The sequence below is a fragment of the Cetorhinus maximus genome, chromosome 3, assembly GCF_964194155.1.
Source record: "Cetorhinus maximus chromosome 3, sCetMax3.hap1.1, whole genome shotgun sequence".
NCBI classification, from domain to species: domain Eukaryota; kingdom Metazoa; phylum Chordata; class Chondrichthyes; order Lamniformes; family Cetorhinidae; genus Cetorhinus; species Cetorhinus maximus.
In genome coordinates, this window is record NC_135881.1 from 88,080,659 (window position 1) to 88,103,365 (window position 22,707).

The 22,707-nt window shown below is 42.7% G+C and overlaps 1 protein-coding gene across 1 annotated transcript in view; it reads right to left on the reverse strand.

Annotated features, from left to right (window-relative positions):
* Positions 1–22,479, reverse strand: part of LOC144678766 (ATP-binding cassette sub-family A member 13-like) — a 222,462-nt gene extending 199,983 nt beyond the window's left edge. Inside the window, exons 1-7 of the mRNA XM_078538645.1 lie at positions 21,934–22,479; positions 16,813–16,910; positions 15,231–15,349; positions 10,325–10,500; positions 6,467–6,543; positions 5,209–5,330; positions 225–413 (exon numbers count right to left, since the gene is read on the reverse strand). Of these exons, the coding sequence (XP_078394771.1) occupies positions 225–413; positions 5,209–5,330; positions 6,467–6,543; positions 10,325–10,500; positions 15,231–15,349; positions 16,813–16,910; positions 21,934–22,439 (1,287 nt within the window). The 5' untranslated portion in view covers positions 22,440–22,479. The remainder of the gene's footprint in view (positions 1–224; positions 414–5,208; positions 5,331–6,466; positions 6,544–10,324; positions 10,501–15,230; positions 15,350–16,812; positions 16,911–21,933) is intronic.
* Between the last annotated feature and the right edge of the window lie 228 nt (positions 22,480–22,707).

Consider the following 22,707-nt stretch of genomic DNA (forward strand, 5'->3'; position numbering starts at 1 on the left):
GACCCCTGACTCACTGTTTTCCCATGCTCTGTTGGTACCCCCCACTTCCGGCACATCAAGTAGTTAAAAGTCTCCCCCCATGCTTTCTACTGTACAGAGAAACGAAAAGTGAAGGAAATTACAAGATAGCTCACAATTCCTGCACAGAGATGGTAAAAGTAAGAGGGAATGATTGGAAGAACAGAAAAATAAAGAAAAATAAAATAAAATGTTCTTTGCTTTACCTTGTAAGTGATGCATCTGAGGTCGATGTTCTGACTGATTGTCACAATAAGACTATAACTTTGCCAAGGAGTCAAGGAACACAATTCAGCAGTCACAGATGAAACATTTATGTTGTCTGAAAGTGACAGCATTTGAGCCAGGCTTGCCTCATCACACCTGTCTACTGTGGTAATAAGACCTTGAATTAACTGTAAAAAGAAAATCCATCATCTTTATCAATATTAATAGTTAATCAATATCTGATATTAATGATATAACTGAGAGGTACGAAACAAAATAACATAAACAACTCTGGATATCGTTATCATCCTCAATGTCTCATGAAATTAAACCTTGCAATATTAGGATTATTTAAATATTTTAGTACTTGGGGGGAAAAAAACACTCCAGAAAATGCTATGGAATTACTCAATACCAACTCCATTCTCAAAATGTGGAGTAAATCCTGGACTCTCAGTTATCACCAGGGTCTTCCATTGTTTAATCTCAGACCTACAGGCTCACAGAAACTGAAGTTTGGCCCAGTTTAAACAAATTTGTATTTTAAAACAATTTTTTTTAACAATTTGGATTCTCATCACACTTTGTTCAAAGACTCCTGGCCACTAATTCATCAGTTGTATGTCACTCTAATTTGTAGTTTGAAACAGGACTGCCTCAGAATTACAATGGAACAATTTGGTGTTAAACCTAATTGTCAGTCTAAGAGAGCCTCTATGCGGAATGCTGAAGTTGGAACTGAAGTCTATAAAAGTTACTGTACATTATGTCAAAATTCAGCCTTAACCTGAAAAGTAGTCCCGTGCACTTTTTGATTCTAACAGAAGAATGATCAAAGTTTTTAAAGTGAAATCAGGTGTTCTGTTATTCAAATAGATGTCTGGGCTCTCAGCCCATCCTCATTATTAAGTCCATTTTCTCCCCTGAGGAAACATTGTTTGATTGACAGCTCAGGCTCTCTGATCTCTGTGGGCAATTTCACAATGTTTCTTGACATAAGTAAGTAGTTTCAAGTGTTGTGATTTTTGAAACGTGAAAGGGTCTGGATAAGTGATACTTTTATTAGCTTGTCCAGACTTTTTTTTTCAAGAATAAGGGAAAATGAATAAAGATTACATTTTTGAAAGCTTTTTTTCACATATCCCAATTTACACAGTGTTGTTCATGGGTTCTGGAAAGTGTACAATGGGTCAATGGGCAAGTAAGTACCAGAGCTTGCCATAGTGGGCATGAAGGGACTTAGGGGTAGGTGGAAGTGCAGAGCCTGATATAGGGGGCATGAAAGGCCTGAGGAGGTGGATGGGGGGAATGAGATGGCATGGATGGGGCATGGGCAGTGTTTGAACAGTAAAGGGGGTGTGTGGGGTGAGGGCTGTAGGGCCTTTGTTTTTTTTTACTGGGACAAAATCCCATGACACCAAGGTGAGCCTTTTAAGCATTCCACCTAGGCACCCTGTGGCTGCCTCCGAGCTTCTTCACAGGATGGCTGACCCAACGCCATCTCCAGCAATGGAGATGTTTTCACTTAAGGTGGACAGGCTGAGCTGGAAATTTGCTTTTTTTGTTGTTCATTTATGGGATTTGGACTTCACTGGCTGGGCCAGCATTTATTGGCCATCCCTAATTGCCCTTGAGAAGGTGGTGGTGAGCTGCCTTCTTGAATTGCTGCAGTCCTGGTAGTGTAGGTACACTCACAGCGCTGTTAGGAAGGGAATTCCAGGATTTTGACCCAGCGACAGTGAAGGAATGGCGATGTATTTCCAAGTCAGGATGGTGAGTGACTTGGAGGGGGACTTCCAGGTGGTGGTTTTCCCATGTGGCTGCTGCCATTGTCCAGTGGTAATGGGTTTGGAAGGTGCTGCCTAAGGTGCCTTGGTGAGTTTCTGCAGTGCATATTGTAGATGGCACACACTGCTGCCACTGTTCATCAGTGGTAGAGGGAGTGAATGTTTGTGGAAGGGGTGCCAATCAAGTGGGCTGCTTTGTCCTGGATGGTGTCAAGCTCCTTGAGTGTTTTTGGAGCTGCACTCATCCAGGCAAGTAGAGAGTATTCCATCATTCTCCTGACTTGTTCCTTCTAGATGGTGGACAGGCATTGGGGAGTCAGGAGGTGAATTACTAACCACAGGATTCCTAGCCTCTGACTTGCTGTTGTATTTATATGGCTAGTCCAGTTCAGATTCTGGTCAATGGTAACCCCCACAATGTTGATAGTGAGGGATTCAGTGATGGTAATGCCATTGAATGTCAAGGGACAATGGTTAGATTCTCTCTTGTTGGAAATGGTCATTGCCTGGCACTGTGTGGTGTGAATGTTACTTGCCATTTGTCAGCCTAAACCTTGATATTGTCCAGGTCTTGCTGCATTTGGACATGGACTGCTTCATTATCTGAGGAGTTGCGAATGGTGCTGAACATTGTGCAATCATCAGTGAACACATCCACTTCTGGCCTTATGATGGAAGGAAAGTCATTGATGAAGCAGCTGAAGATGGTTGGACCTAGGACACTACCCTGAGGAACTCCTGCAGTGACATCCTGGAGCTGAAATGATTGACCTCCAACAACCACAACCATCTTTCTTTGTGCTATGTATGACTCCAACCAGTGGAGAGTTTTCCCCCTGATTCCCACTAACTCCAGTTTTGCTAGGGCTCCTTGATGCCAAACTCGGTCAAATGCTGCCTTGATGTCAAGAGCAGTCGCTATCACCTCACCTCGGGAGTTCCATTCTTTTGTCCATGTTTGAACCGCGGCTGTTATGAGGTCAGGAGCTGAGTGGCTCTGGTGGCCACAGCTCTGTTGATGACACCTTCCACCACTTTACTGATGATCAAGAGTGGACTGATAGGGTGGTAATTGGATGGGTGGGGTTTGTCCTACTTTGTGTACAGGACATACCTGGGCAGTTTTCCCCAACATTGCCGGGTAGATGCAGTGTTGTAGTTGTACTGGAACAGCTTGTCTAGGGGCTCGGCAAGTTCTGAAGCACAAGTCTTCAGTACCATTGTCGGAATATTATCAGGGCCCATAGCCTTTGCAGTATCCAGTGCCCTCAGCCATTTCCTGATATCATGTGGAGTGAATCAAATTGGCTGAAGGCTGGCATCTGTGATCCTGGGGCGTCTGGAGGAGGCTAAGATGGATCATCCGCTCTGCATTTCTGGACTCCTCCTACCCACCTTGAGGATGAATATGCAGGCCATAGAGCCTATGGAGTTCTCAGAGAGAGGTCACATGATCCAGCTCTTGGGTGTAAAAGAGATAACAGATTTTTGACCCCGCCTTATGCCATCTCTCCCTTTCTGCTAAAACCTCTCTCATCAAAGCTGATCTGTTTGTGATTTGAAAACCCCACCAGAAGACTTTATAGCAGCAAACTGAGAATTCTTAAAGGAGAATTCCACATCAACACTACTGCATCCAATGAGAAACCACAAGAATCAGCAGCCACTGTGCACTGGGACCCTTCAGCTGTAAACAAACATCTGGACACTGCGTGAATAAGTTATGTTTTTCTGACTTGACTCGTTAAGGTTTGGCCAGGTTTTTATTGTCTGGTAGTCTTGTCATGAAGCTATAATATTTTTCATAATATTATTGTGGTTTATTGTTAAGTAGGTTTATGAGTATGAGTGTGTATGGTTCTGTCTGTGTGATTTAATTAAATTAGAGTCAGGTAGACTGCAAGCTTGCAATTATCAAAAGAAGCTAGGGGTAAAAGGCATTTGAAATGCTAACGAGTAAACAAGGATGAGGTCTTAGCATGTAGGGTATAAAGGAAATTTACATTTTTAGATAAGTGAAGGGGTTGTTTAGGTTTCAAAGGGATGGTAGGATGTTTACAACTAACAACATAATCAAGGCCAAGCAGTATGTTTATTTTTCCCAAAGGTACTGACCATGTTGGCAACATGAAACATTTTTATATTATGGGAAAAGCACATTTCCAAAGACTTAGAGAACAATGGAATTTGCAGATTAAAGAGAGTAAAGCATATACAAAAAAGGAAGGAAGGTGATGTTGGGAGGACATGTAAGATCTAAGAAGACCATGTAAAACAGACTTGGGGAAGCCTCCAGCTACTTTTGAAGAAGTCTACTGTGTCCAGTAACTAAAGAGGAAAGCTTTTGGGATTCCACTATGAAGTAGGTGCTGTGGTAAACTTGCTGGCTTGCTATTTAAATTTAAAATCTATTTTGGACTGTTGTCTTAAAGGGTGTGTGTAGTTGAGAGTCAGGTTAATAAGGGATTTTTTGACTTGTTATAGTATTAAGTAACTCTAATCTTATGTATGTCCTTGAAATCTTTTCTTTTGTTAATAAATGTTTTAATTTAGTTTTTAAAATCTCTAAAGGTGTAGTGGACTCATTACTTCTGAATTCAGTGCCCAAATCTTCTTGAAATAAATACAAATTGCAAAACCGTTGTGACAGCGTGGCCAAGTTTCCCTTGTAGATTTGGTCTGCCTGGCACACATCACCTGCCACGTCATAACACTCTGCAGAGTTTTTCTTTTTTTTTGAATGCTTGACGAGGTTCTATGTGTGTTATTCTTTGGCATTAGGGTGTAGTTGGATATATTTGTACATTTTAATCCTTCTGTTAATAATTTCTGTATCTTTCCGAGTGAGTTTTACCAATAAAACTAACTCTTTACTTGTTAACTTAAGGAGCCTGACTGGCTTATTGCTTGACTGAGCCATACTCAGATATATATTAAATTGGCTATATCACCTTTTTTTAAAATTCAAGCTCTGTTATACCTAACTCCAGAGTGGGGCAAAGAGTGGAATAGTGCACGCCTGCTAGCCTGGTTGTAATAGGTAGAAGTCAACGTGAGTTTGTAAAATGTTACCAAAAAAGATAAAAGGATTTATTCTTATTTTACAGGAATTGGCAGCCAAACTACCTTATAATTAACCAGTTATTTCTAGTTAGAAAACAGTGGCTGAATCCATTCTAACAATTCTTGAAGTTACCTTTAAGAAAGTCATGTTTGCCTTCAATAATAAATCAATGGCTTCAGGTGAGAGGTTGCTGATCTGCTGCAACTGTACTTTCAAAGCTGTGATGTTTTGTACACAGTTCTCTATTGGTAAACCTATTCAAAACAACCAAATGCAAAATGAATTAACCTTACACAAGATTAAAAGTAACACAAATCATATCAATAATAGGCATATATAAAAATGGTGCTGGATTAATAGTCCTAAAGCCAAAAAAAAATGATAATTTCAACAAAATTCACTTTTACAATATGAAAGGACCATCCACCTCAGAATTACCCATTCTGTGCTTTATGGACTTCCATTTGTTAACTAGGATTTAATATTCATAAGCAATAACAACTGTGATCTTCTAATACTGTTAACTATTTCAAGGTTTCTTCTACTTTTAAGAAAGTATTAGCTATGGTTTGGTCATGAAAATCTAGTGATTATACCATTGATCCAGTCTGCTAAACTACTAACATATAGAAAGTAAAATGAAAAAAAAATGTAAATATAATCAAACCTATATAAAATGCTGAAAGGGAAACAAATGGATTAGTGTTACTGTAGTAGAAGTAAGGTGTCACTGGTTAGAAACATAACAGCACTGTAAGTGTATCTAGATCAGATGGACAGCGGTTCAAGGGCAATTAGGGATGGGCAACAAAAGGCTGACCTTGCCAACAACGCTCACATCCCATGAAAGAATTTTAAAAATGACAGTTGAAAAGACAAAATATCTAAATTTGCATATTTTCACCCATTAGCAGCACACTTCCATTAACCATCCAGATAATTATCTTAAAATTGCTCTAGTTAATTTGTGTTTGTTTTTTGCATGTTTTGAATTCATTCCCTCGTCAGCTATGCTTTTCATCACAGTTACTGTATTAGTCCTGAAGACCTTTGCCACAGATTCACCATTACACAATAAAATCAAATTATATTGGCCTAATTTTTGCAGTCAATAGCAAGGAACCTAGCTGATAGGTTCTGACAAGGTTTTGACAGGCTTTTGAGCATTATCTTGCTCTGACCACATCTGATCAATGCAGCACCCTCTACAGGATCTGTGAGCAGGGCAAGAGGCAACAAGGCTCTTCAGTCAAATACTGCACTCTAACAGTAATTTGTTAGCCTTATCGCTATTATCAATGCAAAGCACAGGAAATTATTTAATGTGAAGTCGCTGAACCCATCTCTCAAACAGGCAGTGCCAGTTCCAGGCAGGTTATGGAAATATTACCTTGAAATGTTCCAATGTTCTCAAATATAGTTACAAAGGAACTATTTGGAAAAAATGTTGCTGCAGCAAATTCACACCTGAAAAACAAGAAAAATAAAAAATACTAAATGGTAGTTGATATGAGGTGGTTTTAAGGTCAAATACTGTAAGGTTGCAAGACACTACTAAAGAGCTTTAAATAGGCCTAATCTTAAGAAATGAACCTAGAGAACTTCAAATATGTCACCTTCATTAAGCCCATTTTTTAAAGCTCAAGAATTCCCTTTCGGTTACTGAAGATTTTCAGGCAGCTGTAAGGTTCCATAGAGAATCTACTACTGTGCAGTGTTGATTAGTTGTGAATCTTTGTAAGGCTTTGGACAAGAGTGCCAGTTTATGTGCATTTGTTTTCAGGCCCCTGTAATATGTAACATGAATATGTTCCTCAAGCGTAAAACTGTGTTGCTCCTAAGCTAAATTAAATCAATTTACAACCTCAGGGCAGGAACTGTGGTACTTTTTTATCACATATTTTAATATTCAAGAAGATGATATTAGTGTTGTTAACTTGAGAAAAAAGACTAGACACTACTGCATAAAAGACACCATATATCAGATAGAGTAGCTTCTTTTTATTTATTCATTCACAGGATGTGGGCATCTCTGATAAGGAGATGATGAGCTGCCTTCTGTTTTTATTAATTTATGGGATGTGGGTGTTGCTGACAAGGCCAGCAATTATTGCCCAACCCTAATTATCCGTGAGAAGGTGGTGGTGAGCTGCCTTCTTGAATCGTTGCAGTCCATGTAGTGTAGGTACACCCACGGCACTGTTAGGGATGGAGTTCCAGGATTTTGACCCAGCGACAGTAAAGGAACAGCGATACATTTCCAAGTCAGGATGGTGAGTGACTTGGAGGGGAACTTCCAGGTAGTGATGTTCCCATGTGTCTGCTGCCCTTGTCCTTCTCGGTGGTAGTGGCCGTGGATTTGGAAGGTGCTGTCTAAGGAGGCTTGGTGAGTTCCTACAATGCATCTTGTAGATGATACACACTGCTGCTACTGTGCATCGGTGGTGGAGGGAGTGAATTTTTAAAAATTCGTTCTTGGGATGTGGGCATTGCTGGCTAGGCCAGCATTTATTGCCCATCTCTAATTGCCCTTGTTCAGAGGGCAATTAAGAGTCAACCACATTGCTGTGGGTCACATGTTGGCCAGGCCAGGTAAGGACGGCAGATTTCCTTCCCTAAAGGACATTAGTGAACCAGATGGGCTTTTACGACAATCAGCCATAATTTTGTGGTCATCATTAGGCTTTTTAATTCCAGATGGATGGGTTGCCAATCAAGCTGTTTGCTTTGACCTGGATGGTGTCAGGCTTCTTGAGTGTTGTGGGAGCTGCACTCATCCAGGCAAGTGGGGAGTATTCCACACTCCTGACTTGTGCCTTGTGGATGGTACAGGCAGTCAGAAGGTGAGTTACTTGCCACAGGGTTCCTAGCTGCTGACTTGCTCTTGTAGCCACAGTATTTATATGGCTAGTCCAATTCAGTTTATGGTCAATGTTAACCCCCAAGATGTTGGTAGTGGGGGATTCAGCAATGGTAATGCCATCGAACGTCAAGGGACAACAGTTAGATTCTCTCATGTTGGAGATGGTCATTGCCTGGCATTTATGTGGCATGAATGTTACTTGCCACTTGTCAGCCCAAGTCTGGATATTGTCCAGGCCTTCTTGTATTTGGACAGGGACTGCTTCAGTATCTGAGGAATCATGAATGGTGCTGAACATTGTGCAATCATCAGTGAACATCCCAACTTTTGACCTTATGATGAAAGGAAGGTCATTGATGAAGCAGCTGAAGATGACTGGGCAAAGGAACCCTGAGGAACTCCTGTGTGGTGTCCTTGAACTGTTGGCGAAAGTATGCTCACAATACTGTTGAGTAGGGGGTTCCAGGAATTTGACCCAGCAGCTACATGTTTCCAAGTTGCAATGGTGTGTATCTTGAAGGAAACTTGCAGGTGATGGTGTTCCCAAGCATCTGCTGCCCTTGTCCTTCCAGGTGGTTAAGGCCGGAAGTTTGGGAGATACTGTTAAATAAGCCAGTATTTTGTAGATACAGATACAATGTGTCAGTGGTGGAGTGAGTGAATGTTTTAAGGTGGTGGAGGGGTTGACAATTAAGTGGGCAGCTTGGCTTTGGATGTTGTTGAGCTTTTTGAATGTTGTTGGACCTTCACTCATCCATGCAAGTGAAAAACATTGCATAAATCTCCTGACATTTGCCTTGTGGATAGATTTGCTGTGTGGAAAGATTTTTGGGGGGTCAGGAGGTGAGTCAAAATTCGCAGCCTCTGATCTGCTCTTGCAGCCACAGTATTTACATGGAAGGTCCATTTAAGTTATGGTCAATGTTGATGGTGAAGAATTCAACAATGATAACGTCAGCTGTCCTGTCAAACTCTTGATATCATGCCCTGGGACTGAGGTGATTGGCCTCCAACAACTGCAGCTCTCTTCCTTCATTTTAGATTTGACTACTGCCAGTGGAGACTTTTCCCCTGATCGACATTGAGCTCCATTTTGCAATGGTTCCTTCATGCCACACTTGGTCAAATGCTGCCTTGATGTCAAGCATAGTCACTTTCACCTCACCTCTGGAATTCAGCTCTTTTGTCAATATTTCCAACAGGGTTATAATGAGATCTAGAGCTATGTCATCTTGACAGAATCCAAACTGAGCATCACTGAGCATGTCATTAGAGAGTAAGTGTCACTTCATAGCATGGTAAACAACACTTTCTAACTCCTTGCTGATACTTGATGGCAGATTGATGGGGTGGTAAGTGACCGGAATGGATTTGTTCTGCTTTTTGGGACTAGACATAACTGGACTGTTTTCAACTTTGTTGGTGTTATAAATGTACTGGAACAGCTTGGCTACAGGCGTGGCTACTTCTGGAGCTCAAATTTCAATGCTACAGCCAGGATGTTGCTGGGTCCCATAGCCTTTGCTCTGTCCAGTGCACTCAACCATTTCAGAATATCTGCTAGAGTGAACTGAATTGGTTACAGACTGGCTGCTATGATGGATCACCCACTCTGCATTTCTGGCAGAAGGTGGCTGCAAATTCATCAACCTTTTGTATTCATGTGCTGAGATCCACTGTTCTTGCAGATGGGGATGTTCATTGAGTGCCTCCTCCTATTATTTGTTTAACTGTTCAACCCATTCACAATTGAATGTGGCAGGAGTGCAAAGCTTTGATCTGATCCCTAGTTATGGAATCACTTAGCTCTATCAATAGCATGCTGCTTCTACTATTTAGTGTCTATGTACAGTCCTGTGTTGTAGCTTCACCAAGTTGGCACCTCATTTTTAGGTATACCTGGTGCTTCTCCTGGGCTATACCTGTGCATCTGCAAACACCTTGTTTCAGCATTGGTGGAACTCTGACCACCTACCATCTGCTTGGTGAGGAATAGTGCTCAAACAAGGGGTTCAAATTACTTATTTATGTTTTACAGTTGTTCTCAACATTCTGATAGCCTCTGATGAGTTCCCATGTCTTTTTGTTAATTTAATAAAAAAGTTTTTAAAAAATCCTTCTGGTCCACAGAGTCCACCATCAACAAGTGTGTTAACGTGTCAAAAGACGTGCATATTACTGTCAAGTTGTTTTGCCAACAGTACCTACTACAACTAGGGCAGCTTAATTAAACCTGCTGTAAAGACTCCTTACACTGAACCTAGATTATAGGGGCAGGCCAGCTTGGTATGGGCATGACCATCTGTCTATGAGTGAAATGATGCATTTTGCAGGTTGGACAGAACTGTAAATATTTTAAAGATAACAAATAGATTTAAAAGTTACCTTTCATATAGTTGCTCACTCAGCAACGAAGTCAACTCACAATTGCAGTGGTAGTTCTTCACTGCATAATAAACTGCTTGCATTGTCTGATTCATAGCAACTTGTGTTTGCATGAGGCTATTAAAGTATCCCACACAGTCTTTCTGGGGTGGGAAAGTGAATGTTTCTTCTGAAATCTAGACGGAAAATATCAACATAATTAGTACCAGTAGTTTTCACAGAAAATCGACCTTGATACTGTCTCAAGCTCTGGCACAGTAACAAATAAGCCTTGAAACAATAGTGTTAAAAACACATATTGGGTACATTCTGGGGAGCAAGTACTGAAAAGATAGGAACACGGTTTCAATTCCCAATAACCCTTCCTACTTTCTGCATAACCCTCAAATTTTTGACAAACTACATCCTCTGAGGGTAAGCACATCAGTGCTAATTTGATACAGAAGGAAAAACGAACATCTCTTCTCAAGCAAAATCATAGAAACATAGAAAATAGGAGGAGTAGGCCATTTGGCCCTTCGAGCCTGCTCCGCCATTCATTATCATGGCTGATCATCCAGCTCAATAGCCTGCTCCTGCTTTCTCCCCATATCCTTTGACCCCTTTTGCCCCAAGAGCTATATCTAACTCCTTCTTGAAAACATCAGAATTTGCTACAGAATCACAAAATCACAGAATGCAGAAGAGGCCCTTAAGTTCATCAAGTCTGCACCGACATGTGAGAAACACGTGTGCTCTTTGAAACATTTCAGGCATCAGAACCATTTCTGAGTCCTGACCCCAAATGGGTTAGAGGTGCACCGATAGTTGGAATCTTCTGGGAGGTGGCCAGTTAATATGCTGCTTCTGCATTTGGCACCATGGGTCCAATGCCAAGAAGATTCTGGCAATGTCAGCTACTCCCAGCCTTTTGGTCTCTTAATTGGCTGAATTAGCTACTCACCTTTGTTGGGTGGGTAGCTGCTGCTACGTTTTTCTCGCTTCCGGCAAAATTGCTTGGAGGCAGAAACACGTCAGGGAGCCTGACCCAATATGAATGTTACAAATTTTGTTTCTGGTCCAGCCCCCAAACTCGCCTCCTCCCCTCATATCTGATGAGAACTCTCACAACTAGATCGAAAAAGGCTCAGGGAAATATGGAAAAATAAGAAAGACCTCCATGTATAAATGCCTTTCACCACAGGATGTTCCAAAGCATTTTGAAGTCAATGAAGTAATTTTGAAGTGTGATCACTGTTGCAATGTGGGACATGCATCAACCAATTTGCAATGTGGTAGTGACCAGATATTCTGTTTGTCCTTATGTTAATTGAGGGATAATTATTGTGCACGATACTGGGATAATTCGCCTGCTCTTCTTCTGAATAGTGCCGTGGGGTCTTTTAAGTTCACCTGAGAGGGCAGGTCTGAAAGATGACACCTCCTACAGCACAGAACTTCCTCAGCAGTGCACTGGAGTGTCAACTTGATCTTTGTGCTAAATCCAGCGAGACTCAAACTCACAATGTTCTGATTCAAGACGGAAGTGCCACCAACTGAGCCACTAGTTGGTACAGCCATGTCAAAAAGGGATAAAAGCTAGTCTTTGATTCATTTAGATACCAAAAGAACAGATATAAGGAGTGATCGATCACATTTTTCATTGCATAGGGCATTATATATGGTTTAGAAATTTAACTTTCCTATACTGAAAATATTAGGCGGAATTTAATGCAACTGATGTGGGTGCAGCCCACTGGTTGGAGAACTGGTGGAAAACCCATGTTGCTTCTGAGGAGGAGACCCAACCAAATTGAGCGCCTTAACTGAAATAAATGAAAGTAAGTCACCATAGTCCCGGAGGACCAGAGGCTGCTCTCTCATTATAGAGAGACGACTGGTGTTGATTTTAACCTGAGGGTCACCACACCTCAGGCAAGGGGTGAGGTTGAGAAGGCAGAGCATTCATGGGTGACCTCAGCCGGTACAGGAATTGAACCTGTGCTGTTGGCGTCACTCTGCATCACAAGCCAGCCGTCCAACCAACTGAGCTAACCGACCCCTACGGGCCTTCCACAGCTGCCAGACATCAGAGGTCAGCAGCTCACCATTGCTGGCAGTGCCACTGGGAGCAGCGACTGCTGCCAGTAGTGCTCCAAGGTCTTCACCAGGGATCATCGTGGGATCCACAGGCAGAGGTTAGTGAGGGTGGGATGGGAGTCTTGAGGAGGGCATTGCAGGAGGGGGAGGCAGGGAAGTCAGAGGCAAGGGCAAGGGATGGCTTTCGGCAACCCCCCCACCCCCACTCCAGCTTCTTGATGCTAGATGCCTCGATGGCGCAGTAACTGCCTTTGAAAGAATTTGCTGGGCAGTCTTCAGGAGGCACAGGAAAGACGTGCAACCCCCATTTAATCCCTGAGCCTCCACTAAATTCTGGTGGGTTCAGGCAAAATTAGTTACAATTGCCTCAATAATTAGTCTAATGGGCATCCTGCCATGAGTGGACATGTTTTCCTCATGGGCCTCTTTCAGCCTCCAACTTAATCGTGCTAACTTTTTAAAGAGAAAACTTGTTTAATTTTAAGATTTAGTGGTGGAATGTCACCAAAGTCATGAAAGAGTCAATTCAATTGATGAAGACTAAGTCGTAGCCCAGTCTAATCTCAGAATTCAGAGCGCTAGGGCTGGATTTTATGCAGCCCATGGAGGCAGGAAATATGGCGGCCGGGCCCACTTAATTGTGGGAGAGACTCCGCATCTCTCACTCAGCAGTGGGAAAACCTCCGCCGAGGGCAGTAGGGACAGGCACAGGATTCTTGGCCACTGCTGGCAGGATGTCTCACTAATAAGCCAACTGACACCCATTTTCCCTGTGCCCCTCATAATTTAGTCATGGCTCAAAGATTAAATGGGGCCTGCATGGGTCTCCCACAATCTTGGAAGCCCAACCAGCAAAACCTATTGGGATTGCCACTGGCCTCCCGGTAGATGTGGAGGTTGTGGGGTGTTGTCGGGGGAGGTTGTCCTTGCTATCAGGCACTCTGTGCCTAATCGAGCATCAGGCTGGGGGAGGGTGGCCGTGGAAATCCAGCTGAAGAAGAAGAAATTCGCAGTGCCTCCTGGAGAACTCCATCAGAGCGGAGTGGAGTTGGGGGAAGAAAGGCACGCTCCCTTTTTCCGACACTAGCTGCAGGTAAGCTTAAAGGACCAGTGTTTGAATGTGGGTTACTGAGTGGATGGGTGAATGAATGAATGAGTGAGTGAATAAGGGAGCGAATGCGTGAATGAGAGAAAGGGAGGCTGGTGAGTTTGGTGAGATGGATTGGTGCGTGAGGCTGGTGAGGTGGGTAGTTGAGTTGTCGGGTGGTGGTTGGGTGGTCAGTGGGAGTAATTGGGGTAGGGGTCAGTTGTTGTCCAAGTGTTAGATCAGGTTTTAAACCGTCTAATATTTCCAGGATAACCATCAAGGTAAGTACTGCAGACCTGTCCCAAGTCTGCAACTCTAGGTCAGAGTCAGAGACATTTGCAGAGGGTCCAGGACAGCAGGGGAATTTCCCATCATTCCCAAGCAATTCTCATGTCAGTGAGTCAGAACTTCCACAGGGTCCTAACACATATCTTTCATTGTATGTCCGGTCTCTGACAATCCAGAGACTGGAAGATTTGGGCCATAATTTTTCGGAGGGTCATAAAGTACAAGAGAGAGAGGTGAAGTGACTGAAACGGGTGAGGGTGAAATGTCAGAACTTAGGGTCGAGCTGGCTGAAGGCACAGCTAAACCTGGTGGGTTGAAGGGATCGGGATAGACGCAAGAAACTGAATTCTATCTGGATGGGGCAGGTCACAGTAGCGGCACCAGAGGTGGGTGCCACTTCCATATGAGTGACATTCGGCCATCTGAATGTGATCATACAGTGGCCGACCCATTAGCTGTCTGGAGGTGACAAGCAGAGGTAGGCAATGATGCGGCATCAGCTGACTGAAAGGCGGTGCTGGCGCATGCACAGCTGCTTTGCTGCTAAGGATTGCCTCAGAAACAGTGCTGAAGACCCATGTACCATTGGGGCAGACCTGAAGACCCAAGGAGTGGACCGGGAGGCTGCGGCTGCCGTGACAGAGAGAAGACACCAGCTGGCACCACAGTTTAACAATGCCTCCCTGAAGATTCTGCTCCAGGCTACAATGGCAAGATGGCCGTTCCTCTTTCCAATGAATGGCAAAAAGAGACCATCCCATCTGGGCGAGCAAGCCCAGACAGAGATTGCAGAGGAGATCAGCAACCATGGGGTCACCACCCCCAAGCATGGAGGTAGTGCCACAAACAGATCAGTGACCTCTTCACTCCACCAGGCTGAGTCTGACCACTCTCCTCTTTGAAGCTTGCATGTTCTTTATTAAAATAACCCCTATAGTTGTACAGCACAAATAATTAGATTTCTTCTTTCGAGTAGTACATAAGGAATTCCTTCACGCCAGTAATTGATAAAAAAGTAAATTATGATATATCGATGCTTTTTATTTGGCTATTTCTGTATCTAGCTGCTGACACAGCATTGAATCATATTATATAAATACAAAATGGATGTCATGAAAATTTTCAGTCCATGGAATATGATGCAAAAAATGTTCCAAGTCACAACTGTGTAGGAGAAAAACAAATTGGAAGCTTCTATTTGCTTAGGAACTTCTAAGCTTACTTAGAAGTAATGGCAATTTGTGTCAAAGCAGTTTTGTCTTTGATTCAATTAACTTAAATGTGCAAAACATTTCAACATATGAAAGTGTAAATATAAAATGCTCGTTGCATTAGTTTCAGCTAAGAACAAATTCTTAGCTGGAAAATTTTGTTACATCCATAAATGAATCCAATTGCATAAATAAATCAATCAGACAAAATGTTTGTTAGAGCTATAGAGCAGTGACTAACCTGTTTGAAATCAGTAGTGAAATTACACAGTTCCGTTAGAGCGTGGATTAAGTGTCCTGCAAAATTCTGTCTACAATTCTTCTGTGCACACATGGCATCATTAACAAAATACATTTTCTCTGCAAAACAAAGGAATTTACCCAGTTGAAACTAAAGTTATATTTAAGTTTCCATCCTGCAAGAACTTCTAGCAAGCACTCATATTGGACCAATAACAGAAAAGTAGAACATACAAATAACCTTTAAAGTAATTATTGTCCAAATATAGAGATTGTTCCTATCAACACCAGATTTTATGCCCCAGCCCCACCCAACCCCGCTGGCATATTTGATGGCAGGGAAAGCTTGTAAAATTAAGTGAGTGGCCTTCCTACCACCTTCCAACCCATATTACGGGCTGAGAGGGCATCAGGTAGCCCACCTACCCTTTGGCCTGTTGAGACCCTTAACTGGCTAATGAATGACTATTTAAGGATACCATTTGCCTCCACCGCTATTTTACATATGGCAAGGGAAGGCAGAGGCAAGATGGATGACCCAGCAGCTTTCACTGCATTGGCTACTTGGGCAAGACCTCCTTTAGGGTCTCCCCTGTGCCCATTAGAGGCACACCCCCAAAATCAGACCCTTGTTTTAACCTTCCTCCTTGGCCTCTCTAACCCAGCACCTGTCCCTTCCCTCCCTATTACTGGGGTCTCCCAACCAGGCCCATCCAAAATACCGGATTTACCTCTGAGTCCAGGTACCATGACTCTTCTTCCTCGGACGTGGCCAACACTCAATCGTGGGGCTGTTGGGACTACAGAGCTGCCGGCCAATGAGATTGAGGTACAAGTCCCACTCTGAGTCAGTTAAGACATTCCCATCATAACACTGCTGCAGAGCAGCTGGCTTTGGAGTCGGCAGGCTCATGACTGTCTTTTCTGTGGGTGAAGGGACGGGGTTGGGATTGGGTGTAGTGGGGGGGGGGAAGGAAAAAGTCTCCCTCTAAAATCCAGCCCTAGGTTTTATCTTTGATAATACTATACTAATACCAGGCTTGTGGTGTCCATAAACACTTCAATGAAATATACGAGAATGAACCAGGAAATAAGCTTTACAGACAAATTGACCTTTTTCACTTTAATCAAGTGTGTGGGCAATTTATTTAAGTGTGCGGTCTCTTTAATTCTTTTTGTGGCTGTATCTGCAGGATAATCTAAAGGGGCCGACTTGTGCATAACCTATTTGGGGACTTTGGGTTTCTGGGTTGCTGCATGGTTATGTGGCTGTGCACCTTAGCAGCAACATTGCTTATGAATAAATGAACATATGAAAATGACAGACAGGAAGATAATATCTAGTTGATCAAGCCTACTGTGCAACATGATAGACAATAAGAAATCAATTAATTAATTTCTTCAAAATCCAACAACTCATTCAAGCATTTCAACATTGCAAACACAAACTAAAAAGAGCATTGTTAAAGTTTGTTAACTGTATGCATGCTAAACATAAGCAATAGGAAATATGATCCATGTGTATTGTTATGTTGATTTAGTAAAATATAAAGTATGCTGTAAATTACAAAGGTTTTTTTTACCTGAAAAGTGATTCAGCATCTTTAATTGAAAGAGAGCTCCGCTATATCCTTGCCCTACTGTGTAATTGACCCAATCAAACTGACATATCTCTGCCATTCTTAAAGAAAAGAGAATAACACAAAGGAGTCAGCAATAAGTTTTACCCAAACACATTACACACCGGGAGGGGACAGTGAAACCAAATTATCATGATCAGAGTGTAAAATTTGCAATGCCAACGGAAACCCTATGTGGTCCAGCTTGAATACTTTATAAAAACTTCACTCATTTTAAAAAAGCTTTCTTACTAACATGAATTTGTCATTCTAGATTATTACACAGGCTATTATTAATTGGTGTTTGCATTTATATATTTAAATATTATGAACAAAAATGAAGGAAGTAGTTAATGCGGTGCCACTGCTGTTTTACCTCTGGAGATGAAGCTCCAAGAAAAGTAGGAGTGATGGATAATTTTCACTGATAGTTTCAAAATCATTTCTAACAATCAAATGAATAGCTACCCCCTTGTTTCTTCTAGTTGGTCAAATCATGATGGTACAGTGGACTGGCATAGAATAAAGGCATGATAACCGCTGCCAAGGTACTGGACATTGACCTGCATGATGCACTAAGTTTGGTTGTACACCAGCAGTAGGTTGTGCTTCCTGTTGCTGTACATATGTTTGGCTGTTCAGGTCAAGAGAGGAGTTAAAGCTTTCAGGTAGATAATGCTAGTGCTAGCGATGAATCAGTGCTACATGCTGATTGTTGGCATGATCTGCCTACTCTGCATAATTCCAGCACACAATCCCAGCATCTGCGCTAACCTCCTATCCAAAATGATGTCCTGTACACCTACATCAAAAGTGCGTGTGTATACAATGCGAATGCCATTTTGAGTCTAAAATGGTCACTCGGAATATTCAGATGCTTCGCAACCACATTTTATGGAATTGGTTTCACAATTAACAAAGGACCATGTTTTTCCCTTGGCGCGAATGCAGTTTGCAGTCCTGCAGACGGATTTTGTCATGTTAGAAGATTGCTTAGGCAGCTGATACTATAGCTATGCAGAAATAACAGAAAGGAGGATTTATTTTTAAAATTGTCAACGAATAGAACAAAGGATTGAAGACTTAATGGTTAATAACATTAATAAGATAAAAATAGTTGAGGAATTGAACGTAAAAGCATGGATGTTATGTTTCAGTTATACAGGGTATTGGTGAAACCAAATCTTGAATATTGTATGCAGGTTTGGTCTCCTTATTTAAGGAAGGATGTAAATGCATTGGAGGCGGTTCAGAGGAGGTTTACTAGATTGATACCTGGAATGAGCAGGTTGTCTTATGAGGAAAGGTTGAACAGACTGAACCTGTTTCCACTGGAGTTTAGAAGAGCGAGGGCTGACTGGATTGAAGCATGTAAGATCCTGAATGTTATTGACATAGTGGATGTGGAAAGGATGTTTCCTCTTGTGGGTGAGTCCCGAACTAGGGGGCTGTTTTAAAATTAGAAGTAGCCCTTCTAGGACAGAGATGAGGAGAATTTTTTTCTTTGAGGGTTGTGCAACTTTGCAACTCTCTGTCTCAGAAGGCGGTGGAGGCGGGGTCAAAGAATATTTTTAAGGTGGAGATAGATAGATTCTTAATAGGCAAGGGAATCAAAGGTTATCGGGGTAGATGGAAAAGTGGAATTCAAAACGCAAACAGATCAGCCATGACCTTAATGAATGGCGGAGCAGGCTCAAGGGGCCGAATGGCCTACTGCTGCTCCTATTTCGTATGTTCGTATTTGTCTATTGTAATTAGATAACAGATACCTGACACTTAGTACTGTATTTCTCAGTCAATAACTGACAGGTTAAAATTAATGAGATATAAAATGTTTCCATACAACTATAAATGTGCATTTATATTGTTACAATGCCAGCTGATGTTAATACTGGACAAGTCAGATCCCAGGGCGAAACCTGTCTTCATAGATCTTAAATTTATTTTTTTTTAAAAACCATGGAGGAAAGTTACTGAACAAATTCATAGGAGTTCATGATGAACTTCTAACATAAAGAATAAAACATTTGTTAAAAAGGGAAAAATGAACTATATTACACCAGACAAAAAGGTTGGAAAGATCTCAATACAAACACAAGGAAATGATTCAAACTCACAGGGCGGAATCGTCCCAGAATCGCACTAAGTGAGGTAGTGGGCGGGGAAATCAGCGCTGATCCCGCCGGCTGCAATAGCAGGTTTTCATGCCATCTCGTCCCCGTCCGGCCTCATTAATAATGCATTTCCATGAAACCTGCCGGATCGCTGGCGGGTGGCCTCTGGTTCACCAGCCCTGACGTGACCTCACCGCTTCCTCATATTTACACAGGCACAGCGCGCACACTTCACAATGCTTGCAGCACAGGGGTGCTCCACTGAAGAGGTGGCCTCAAAAGCAAAGAAGAGTGCTGCCCCCAGAATTAGTGGGGCCTCACTTGATCGCCTGCTGGAGGCTGTGGAGGCCCACCATGATGTCCTCTGCCCCCGCTCTGACCACAGGAAGGGCAGGAACATGATGATTCCAGCTTGGGAGGCGGTGGCAGCGGTGCTGAGTGCGAACGCAGCCCAGAAGAGGCCGGCCACCCAGTGCCAAAAGAGGGTGAATGATCTTATCCATTCCGCCAGGGTAAGTCAACCATCTCATCACTCTCAACTCACACATACACATACACACATAAGCCTATCACAAATCCACAGGGATCTCACTCACTACCAGCTCAATGGACATCACAACTCACTCTCACACAATCCTTACATCTCCATCAGGCTCCATCCCCCCTTCTCATCTTGTCCACATTCCTTCCATGGCTCCACTAACTACCCATAAATGCCAGTCATCCTTCTCAACTGCTCTGCCATGAATCTTGCTTACACTCTCTCCATTTCTCTTTACGCAGGACAAGATCGTACACAATAAAAGGGAGAGGTCCCAGACCGGGAGTGGTGTGGAAGATATTAAGGGCCTGATTGACTTTGAAAACAGAGCCACTGCGCTGGCTGGGAATGATGTTGACCATTCCTATGGTGACGATAAGGTCAGCAGCAAGCACCTACGTGAGGATCCTGCACCAGATCATTTCTCTGTCAACACTACTCTGAGTCCACTGTTCTGTGCGTCATGTGGCTGACATGCACTAATAATCTCCACTTTCTCTCCTAGGCACTTCTGCCACTAGTCCGGTGTCCCTAGGCAACTTGGACCTTGACTCCAGTACCGAAAATGCCTTGGATGAGGACCCTGAAGACAGAACCGCAGAAGACCCATCACAGCATTCACCCACACCCTCCAGCGGCACAGCAACACACACCTCAGTGGAACTTAGAGCAGATTTGGGATCACAATCTCATGATCACAGCACACAATCTGGTCCACGGCAGCCGGAGGCAGGGATATCTGACGTCACCAGCTCTCGGAAGACTGCTGGAGGCAAGGAATCTGCTGAGTCTGAATCAGGTGATGAGCCTCTGGACTTTGTTCGTTAGCCCATGGACATTCTGAGGTGGAGGGGCCCAGTGTACACCTCAGCCCTCAACATTGTGAGGTCACTTGCACTGTTAAACATTTACCCCCTTCCCAGACACTCTGGTATTCCCCCCTCCCCATGCCAAGCCAGGCCAGGCCAGGCCCTGGAACATCTGAACTTGCCTGAGGCCACTTCCTCCCTTCGCCAAGCCAGGCCTCATCCTGGAGCCTCCAAACTTGCACAAGGCCACTTCCTTCCTTCACCAAGGCAGCCCTCACCCTCCAGCCAGTGAGAAGACACCCCTGCCTTACTGCTGGTCTAGTGGGATTGGGCTTTCAAGACAGCTGCCCTGAAACCAATGTGGCATTGCACTGAAGCCTGATACTGATTTGCATGCATGATGCCCAAGACAACGTAGGCCAACAGCCCTCGAATGGAGGAGCTAAGTGCAGGTTGCCAGGTGCATGTCGCTTATATACCATTGTGAAACACATCGGCTTGCTGGCATCATGATCCAGTGTGGGGGAATTATTCCGGCGAGCAGGGATTATAATTAGATGCAAATGAATGGAAATGACGATCCCAACATTCAGGAATGGGAAACACCAACTTGCCATTGGCACGAGGAATGGACAATCGCGAACTGTTTTTACGATGACGTAAAACAGATTTTTGTAATCTCGCAAGATTTTCTGCTCCCAACCGCCATGTCACCCATTTCAAACAGGAGCATAAAATCTCAGCCACACTATTACTTATATCCCAGCAACACCATTGCACACACAAAAACCCAGTGAAGATTTACCACTATCTTAACACCAAGGCTTCTTGCTCGGGCTGGCCCAGTTGCAAACTGTTTTCTTCCAGCAGATTTCTGAGCATTCATTAGATGCTTTTTCCCCAGCTGGTATCTCTCCCTAAGACACCCAAAACTGCACTCTAAATTCACCATTGCTTCAACTGCAGAGCAAACACTTGAGTTCCCTAAACTCAGTTCCCCAGCAGCCTTTCAGCATTTCTGATCAGACAGCTTAGAACTTCTGTCTTCCCTTGCTGACACACACACACTCTGAACTTCTTTACTGTCTTTTCCTGTGCCTGTGTGTCACTGGGCTCCTGTCACTAGCCAACAGCACAGTTTTTTCTACTTTGTTTTTTTTCCCCAAAATCACTAAACTACTAACCCCCTTGTAAGCTATCTCTCAGTTCAAGGATTGTAAAACCTTATTAGATATGTACATATACAAAAAAATTCAGAAAACCTGATATCTTTGCTGGGAGACCCTTCAGATTTCCTGGCATCAAGCTCACAAAAAAAACTGAAACTTAAACCATGTTCCACCTTTCCTAATGTACAAATACAAATAAAAATTACATTTAAAGTTATACATTATTGTTGACAATATTAAAAATTGAAACAAATGTGCTAATATTTTCAACTCCCAAATCATCTGTTGTTATGTCAATGTTTATTTTCAGTTATCGGAAAATAACACTCCATCTGTAATTTTTACTATCCTGGTCCACTATTGAATTTGCCGCTGAAAATCATACCAAAAACGACACAACTTTAATTGTACTTTACTGAAAAAGGACATTAAACAGATATAGCTCCATTTACCTTGTGTAGTTAACTGCTCCTTCTGACTCCTCAGCCTGTTTTAAAAGCAGTTTGACAGATTTAGAAACATCAGCTGCAATCTTCCTAATAAGACTGGGCACTTGAATTTTACCAAGAAACTCTTCAAGCACTTTCATCAAGTTCAGTGTCGCATTTCTGATTTCAGTGAGGTTAACCTTTCCATTAGTGTCAATCTCTAGGAACTCCAAGAAAGCATTACTGAATGCAAGCACATTATTTATAGCTGTCCGATTGTTTTCTGGCAGCAGCTCATTTAGGACTTGGATGACCCTGTTTATCAATGCTCGCTGAGTTTCAGGTGAAATATCCCAATGTGAGTAAGTTTCCAAAACTAAATCGCTTAGAAGTTGCAATGCATAAGAGCTTTGGTTGAAGTTTTCATTGGGAATTGTAGCTGTGATGTAGGGGAGCAACTTTTGATAGACCTCAAGGACAGATGCGGCAGAGTCCATTTGCTCCATTAGCAACTGTGAAATATTGCTCATCAGAGGGGCAGAGTTTACAATTCTTACAAGTATTGAATTAGCTTCTTCTGGAAAGTTTTGACCTTTTAACAAATAGCTGATGATGTTCAGTATTTTGTGATAGCTTTCATCTGGGAAGTTGGATATATGCTGCATTGTTTCCAGAATTTTCTCCACATCATTCAATGTTTTGTTAAATTGCAACACATTAAACTCAATTAAATCACCTGTTGTTATATTTCTCAACAAACTAATCACTTGCTTTACAGCTGGTAGTAGATCTTTCATT